This window comes from Cajanus cajan, chromosome 10 (assembly GCF_000230855.2).
Source record: "Cajanus cajan strain Asha chromosome 10, NIPB_CcT2T_4, whole genome shotgun sequence".
In the NCBI taxonomy this organism is placed as follows: domain Eukaryota; kingdom Viridiplantae; phylum Streptophyta; class Magnoliopsida; order Fabales; family Fabaceae; genus Cajanus; species Cajanus cajan.
Window position 1 is genome coordinate 38,102,723 of NC_138526.1, and position 7,977 is coordinate 38,110,699.

The window sequence follows — 7,977 nt, forward strand, 5'->3', positions numbered from 1 at the left end:
TTAACATATAGTTGTGTTGACTACTTAGAAAATTTTGCTGTTAGTCTTGTGAACGAAATTGTCTCCTAGTGCACAAAAAATAAAGATGCCTTCTCATATAAGTAATAAAAGAAAAATAGCCCTAATACAGCAAAAAGGAATCAAATTATGATACCCAATTTTCAAAAGGGCAAATATTTGACATAAATTTAACATCATTCATCTACCTTACTTTTGTTATATTTAGATGGTGAAGTGAACGAGTAAAAAGGACTTCCTTTAGCCTTTAACCTTTAACCACGCGAGGTGACATAAAGATTTATGATCAGGCTTCGTAGCGTGTTGGGAATTTATTCACGCATACCTTTTCTCTCCTGCCGTTTATTTTGAATTTAGAAGGTTTCATTTCTATGGAGTATTAAATGATTAGTCTTTGAAGCTGTAAATACGTCAACAACAAACATGAACAGTTCATACCAAAAAACACAATTCCAGTCAAAGTAAGTACCTATCAAGCTTTCTTCCATGAACTTGCAACATGTCCTAATCTCATCACGCCACAAACTTTATTAATTTCTTTTTATCTTGAAAAACACAATTTTCATCGGTCCAAGTCTCAAGATTTGAGTTTCATGATAGATTCTCTGCTTACATGTACAAAGTATTAAAAATTAAAGAAAATAACAAAATCCGCCTCCTATTTCCACATATAACAACGGCTAAAGGAGTATAGACAATATCCTAATTTAAATTAATATTCAACTTGACACATTCATTATATTATTTCTACGTATATTTTTGTTCTAAATGTTTCCATCATACTACTCATCTTATTCCATACTTTCTTTTTATTTCTTTTTGTTTTTGTTCAAAGGGTGTGAGCGAGCCACTCTGGTTGATGTGATCTCCAGTGATACAATGTTTCAAGGTCAAAAGTAGATGATAATATTTACCTGCAAACACTCCAATGCTTAAGTCACTAAGCAATTCAATAGAGTAACAATAAGGGTAATTGAGAACATAATATACATGTGACGTGAGATGCTATATATAGCCTTTAGTGCGAGACTTTAGAGAGAGAGTTGCTATCATGGATAGTTTGCTACAGGACATACTATGTTACGCATCAGTTGTTAGGCCTAAGCATGATAAAGTTATAAAGTTGTCTCAAACATGACAAAGTGGGAACTAAGTCAGCTTTGGAGTGTTTTAGGTTGGTCTAAGTGTAATGAAGTTGGTTTGAGTTTCTATGAATTGGGTTAAGGATTTCTTTAGAACAGTAATCCCCAATTCAGTATTATACTCGAGCATGATATCAGCTTTCAAGTAAGCTAAAGTCTTTCCCCGAAACAGTTTGTATCTATGTTGTAAAAAGAAGTTGTACTAACTTATTTAACAGATAATTTCTGTAAAGTAGAAGGGGTTATTATCTTGCTTATATAACAAAAGGTCCTTGAAGTTAGTTTCAGTTTTGTTTGTTCTATACCATGTTGTCTAAGCAACTTGGTCCTATTACAAACCACCTAATTAGCTGCTATCTTTGTCAAAAAAAGTGGTGTACTAGATTATTGAAGTTGCACAAAAACTGGGAGGAAAAAAAATGTTGGCAGTTTATTGTTCAATGCACCAGCAGTTGGGTCCAACCTAGATGTACCTAAATGACAAAACCAAGTCTAAAAGGGAGAAGAAAAGAAAAAGGGTGGTCTTCACATTTTCTCTGCTTTTGTTATTTACATATGGTTTCTTTTCGGCCTTACTTTCTCTTAGCATCATGATTGTAACAAAAGTCCCACTTTCTCTATCTTATCTCCTCTCTTTGTCATTTTGTCTACCCTTCAATGCCTCCCCATTACAATATAAGAAAAAATCAAATCAAGAAAACAAGAACAAAGAAAGGGAAAATAGAGAGGGACAAGAAATCCTCTTAGCTGCTCAATTTTATAAATTATTGTTGGGAATCACATAGTCCATTTATTTTAGTTCTTGCTGATTTATTCAAATTGATACAACTCGAATAATATAAAATTTATGAATTTTATTAAAGTATGAAATACTCCTGCAATTTAAATGATAAAAGTTAAATGATGTCTGTTAACCAAAAATTAATAGTTAAAATATATAATAAATTATGAAAACGTTAAAATCTCTATTGATGGATATTGATCTACATTTTATTATTTAAAGTGTAACCCCTGCTTTAAAAGGAGTGAAATCTAATCAAAATTTCAACAGTAACAGGAAATAAAAATGAAAAAAAAAAAAAAGAAGTTCAGAAGATGTACAATGTCTAATAGTCCTGCCACTTCTGCATAAACATGTTAGGGATCAACAACTTCAATTCAATTTTTTAACTTTTTTATTTCTCATACCACACACCATAGTGTTATCTTCAAGTGTGCTTTCAAGTTATGCATATATGAAAAAAATTGGTGTATGTTTCCCTAGTGTACTAAGAAAACATTAGCCTCTATATGGGGACCACTAAAAAAATTCTTATTATCAATAACCATACATCAGACCCTATACAGCATACAATTTTTATGATCAATAAACACATAGCATAGGTCCTAAATCTAGATTGTTGTGAGAAGTACAAGTTGGGTACTGACATTACGCATAAATGTTCTGCATTTAAAAACGATGCAAAGAAAGAAAAGTCGTATTTGCTTTACTTCTTGATCAGATAGGTACATGAAAACTGATACAGAAATGTTTTTTTTTTCTTCCCATAGGTATCAGCAAAAGAGAAAAAAAAAAAAAAAAAAAGCAAAAACACATTATCTGGGTTTTGAGTCACTTGAGAGACTGATTAGACTAAATTGGCATATAACCAAAAAGAGGGACCCCTCTCTCTCACCCTTCACCAAGTTAACCCACCCACCTTCTTTTTGGTGCATCTGATGACAACGTAGGATACGGTTTATGTCCTTTCCAACACTGATTTCCAGTAACACATGTGTCCCTTCCAAGCAACCTCATTCCCTTGTCTTCCTTTTCCCATCTTTGGATTCTCTTCATCTGAACACAAACTCCACTTGTGGTAGGTGTGACACAGCAATCACACACACAGACACTGTGAAGAGAGCCTTATTCATTGAATTCATCACACTCAATCAAAAGAGACACTCTGCCTTTTGTATGATTATTCCTAAGATCATGAGGAGATGGAATATGAAGAGAAAAATAAAATTCATTGGACAAAGACAAAGACCCTTTTTTTTGCTTCTTTCATTTATGGAAAGGAAAAAGATACCAATATTTTGTGGAGGGAAAACAAAGAAAGAGTTGCCACTTCATGAAGAAAAAAAAGCCACTTTTACAATTAGACCAAGCTTTGTACCTTGTTGATGGAGGAAACCACAAACCATTCAAATCATTCTCTCTATCTAAATCATCCACAACACAAGTCACAGCCTTGGACTTGGACACAAACAATCTCTTAAGAAGGTGATTGTGAGACTCTAGGTGAGGTAACTGGGAACAAAGGCAAGAGCTGGGGCTCTGAGTCTCTAGGAGTGGTCATGGGGGAAGGATGCAAGTAGAAGCCCTTTTCAGCTATGGCCTTATCCTCCTCTGACGAGTTTCCCAATGAAGGTGAGGATTTGTCAAAAGGGTCATCATTCAAAGGGGTGACAGGACTAAGAGCAAGGGAAGGGAAATCAAGAAGGCTTGGGGAGAGGATCTCAGGCTTTCTTGGTGAGAAGGATGATGGAGAGTTGTTGTTGTTGTGAGCAAAATTGGGCATGAGGGTGTTGAGCATGAGGCTGTTCTTGAGGCTGTTCCTCCTCTCATAGAGCTTGAAGCCTTGTTGCTTCTTTGGTGGGGTCTTGATGGGGGGTATGTTGAAGTTTCTAGATGGTGGTGGTGGATCTTGTTGTTTTGTGGTGTCTGATGAGCCTGTTAGCATTTGGACTACTTGCTTGAAAGTGGAGGTGTCAGCTTGGACAAAAGTTGTAGGGTAAGGGTTTGAGTCAGATCTGGGGATGGTTTTGGGAGTGAGGGGTGGTGTAGGGATTTGGATGCCATTGTTGCTGTTGCTGCTGCTCATGCAGTTGCTCACATTGCTTGTTGGAGAGTTCATAGGAGAAGGGTGGCTGTGACTGTGGCTGTGGTTGTGGTTCTCTCTCTCTTGAAGCCTTGAACTGATTTCCATGTGTGTCACCAAAAAAATATCTGTCTAGCACAAAGTATGAGAGAAAAAAGGGTTAGGGGTGATTTTGGTGGGGATTGGAGAAGAAATATAGAAGAGTGAAAAACAAGGCTTGGGAGAGAGAGAGAGAGAGAGAGAGAGAGAGAAGGGTTGAAATTGAAGCCTTGAAGGGTTGCTTATTGTGTTTGTGTTTTGTAGTTGTTTCTATACTATATAGTAATATTTTTTGGTTTCTTTTTCTAATACTATTCAAAGTTGAGAGCTTTAATGAGAAATAAAATATCTGTAATTGTGTGTTTTGGTGGGGCTTGGGGGGTGTGGTTGGTTGGCTAGAGAGAAAATGCCCCCAACAAGGGTAGGGATTTATAAAGAGAGAAAGGAAGGGAATTGGTAGAATTGGGAATTTTGGTATGAGGCATCTGTACCACACCACTGGCAATTTGGCAAAGCTATGATTATTATGCTGTTAAAAATATTTGTGGCATTGACTTCAGAGCCTAACTGCGGAGACTGTTGCATTTGCATACGTGATGGGATGGGATTCAGGATCAACCATAGATACATACACACATACATCACCCCATTGTTTCTTTCAAACACACCACCTACAATTCCTATTAACTAACTTAATCACAAGTTTAACTCTATTTTTTTAAGAGAAAATTCGTCTTTTTGTAAAAACTAAATTATCAAACATTCAAGTGTTGTTACGTTCGAGATCAACTAAGTGTAATCCTGTAATACTAAACATGTATTTTGATCGGCGATGAGTTAAGTTTACTATCTTTCAGAGTTTTGTATTTTTATGAATTAATTTATACATAAGTTACTAGTTTTTATTTATTTTCTCTGTATATCAGTGGTAATAACTTTTAGTAACAAAAGATGCTAACTTAAATTGATGTAAATAGTAGAAAATTATCATCGTTAAACTAAATGATTAGAGTTTGAATCTTAATTCTTACATTATAAAAAACTTAAATAAAAAGAAATACTCGGATAGAGCCTAAGAGATGATATATATAAAAATAAAAGACTACAATATGATACCCCTATCATATTAAAACCAAGAAATATATCATTTAAATGAGTATTTTTACATTTACAAAATTATTATTTATTGGTTACTCTTTGACCATGTCAATTTAGAATGATTTAATTTGATAGAAAATAAATGAATTCACATTTGAATAGGGCTTACATGAATCAATTCAATTTAAGTTCAAAAACAATTGGGTACAATTCAAAAGTTCAAATAAGATGAACCAAACTTTAATAATTAACAAATCAAGTCTTGCATTACTTTCCAATTAATCATGTTCATTTCCAATTGTATTCTCTCACCTTTTTTAATTTCTAGTAAAGGGTTATTGGTGGTCTAATTCTATATATGCATAGTAATAATTGGGCTATGGTAGAAGTCACACTCACATACATAAGCACGAGTAAGAGAAAAATGGTTGTTCAAAGTAAATTCCTCAAGCAAGAATAGAGTCAAAGTTTTGCTTTTGATTGTCTACCATGCTCAAAGACAGGCATTAGACAGATCTTATCTTAGTTTTTGTAGCAAATCAAAGAGTTGACACAGTTTAGAGACATTTTTTGGTGTGATTATAAGTAATTGGCAAGCCCTTTAATATTTTTCCTTCGAATATATTGTAAATATTCTACTTTAATGGCTGACCCTGTAACAGCATGAGTTTCACTGTATCACCTTTCTTTTTAATCTGTGATCAGGAGTTTATAACTAATAATTTTCGAATATACAAATATTCTATTTATTACACCAAAAAAAAAAACTTTCTATTTATTAAGTGTTTGAATTTTATAGATTTCTTTTATTAATGAATATATACATGTTGCTATACCTGGCAAAAATACGTTAAATTAGTTTAAGGTTATTTTGAATCGTATAATAAATAGTTTTACATTATTAATTAATTATTTTACCATGCATACATTATTATCTATGATGACAATATAAAATATTTATATTATCAACATATTTTAATTACATTCAAAAGAGTATATGTAAATTATTAGAGCTGTATTGAATTTGAGTTCTAAATATGTAAGTATACGTTAAATAGTTAGAAAAAGAATTTTATTATATAATTATTTTTAGTTTGAACAGGAATATCTTCTATACACAATACTTGTGGCATTGTACGAAAAAGGAATATATGCTATTTTTTTAAAAAAAGTATTTTATTGAATGAAAAATTCAAAATGAAAGAGCCAGGCTAATGATAAAATAACCTAGTACTCTGTGTTACGTCACTAGTGTACATAATCATAAGAATATTAAAGCTTACTTCATATTTTGTCAAATTGTTATACGATATTTAATGCAATATTAAACTATTAATATGTTATACATATATATTGACTATCTTATTTTCTTTGAATTGAAATAGCAATGTAAAATGATTTTAATTTGATAAGTATATATCTGTGTTCAAGTTCACAGGTAGTCCTAACTACTAATATTCTCAGAGATAAGATGGATGGGACTTATGATAGAAATCACATGCACACCATAGATATGCAAATATGAACTGAAAAAATTCTCTAGAATGAAACAAAAACTCAATCTGCAATTCAATATAAATATATACTTCAATGATATCATACTATCAAGACTATTCATATCCATATATATATATAGCATAAAAAGCTTGCTTGTATTTTTATAGACGATATTAGAGTTAGATAAAAGTTAACTGAAGTCCACATTGAAGAAGCAGCATGTACTTATCATATAACTTTTTTGGTTCAATTCAAGGTACAAGATTAATTTTTTAAATTACTAAAAATTATTTTAAAAGTTAATCTCATTAATTATATGCTTGACCAACAATATTATGGATAGTATTAAACTTATTCTTGAATAAAATAAAATTTCAAGTTTGAATCTTGTATATGAAAAAAATGCAATTAGAAGAGAAGATTCCATTCTAACAAAAATTAATCATAAATAAATCAATAAATATTTCGTGTTAATGACATGATTAATTAAAAAAATAAAATATATGTTTTTTTTTCATGTACATGATTTACTTTTAACAATGTGTTTAACAAATATAATTATTTAATTTATCCCACTATATGACATTATATTATATTATTGGATAAGGAATTTGCTGAGCGGTTAATATGAGAGGATCCTATTGTTAGAAAAAGTATAAAAGTGAAATCCATAAATTTTATATGATAGATCCTATTATAGCTTGTTTTTTGTTTTTCTCTTTTATAATGAGATGATCCTCTCATGTTGGATTGTTCTGATTTTGAAATTTGAAAAGTATATATGTTGCATCCCAAAAGCTGGTGCTCTAAGAGTTTCAATGCTCAATTATTTGAATGTACACATCTTTAAGTTAATCCAAAATATCTTGATCCAGTGATTAATTAATTAATTAATTAATTAATGGCATTAGATTAATTAAGGTTAATGAGTGTTTTGTTCCTTGATGGGTTATGTGAATCAGTTCGGTTCCCAAAACAAAGTGCAGCAAGGAGCACTTGTGGGATTCCAAAACTTTCATTCTCCAAAGCCTGTTGATTGGTAATATGTAATTTCATATGCACTCTCCACTTGAGTTAGTGGTTTAGATTTTTCTTTCCACGCTTTATAAATCTTGAAAAGCAAAAAAGAAAAGGGGGAATCAAATTCTGATTTATATTATTATTATTTACATTGAAAAAGAGGTCATGGGGGGGGGGGGGGGGGGGGGACCAAATGCCAATAATAAGACAAAGTCACTGCTTTTATGAATTCGTTTAATTACTCATTAATGGATAATCATTATTAGGATCATGGAATCCTTTCTTAAACCCCCTTCTGT

General features: G+C 31.9%; 1 protein-coding gene across 1 annotated transcript; it reads right to left on the reverse strand.

Annotated features, from left to right (window-relative positions):
* Positions 1-2,626: 2,626 nt before the first annotated feature.
* LOC109805883 (VQ motif-containing protein 4) lies at positions 2,627-4,457 on the reverse strand. The gene is made up of 2 exons (XM_020368152.3): positions 3,320-4,457; positions 2,627-3,127 (listed from the first exon to the last, which is right to left on the reverse strand). Exon 1 carries the CDS (start codon positions 4,130-4,132, stop codon positions 3,419-3,421), a length of 714 nt encoding a protein of 237 aa, XP_020223741.1. The 5' UTR covers positions 4,133-4,457; the 3' UTR covers positions 2,627-3,127; positions 3,320-3,418.
* Between the last annotated feature and the right edge of the window lie 3,520 nt (positions 4,458-7,977).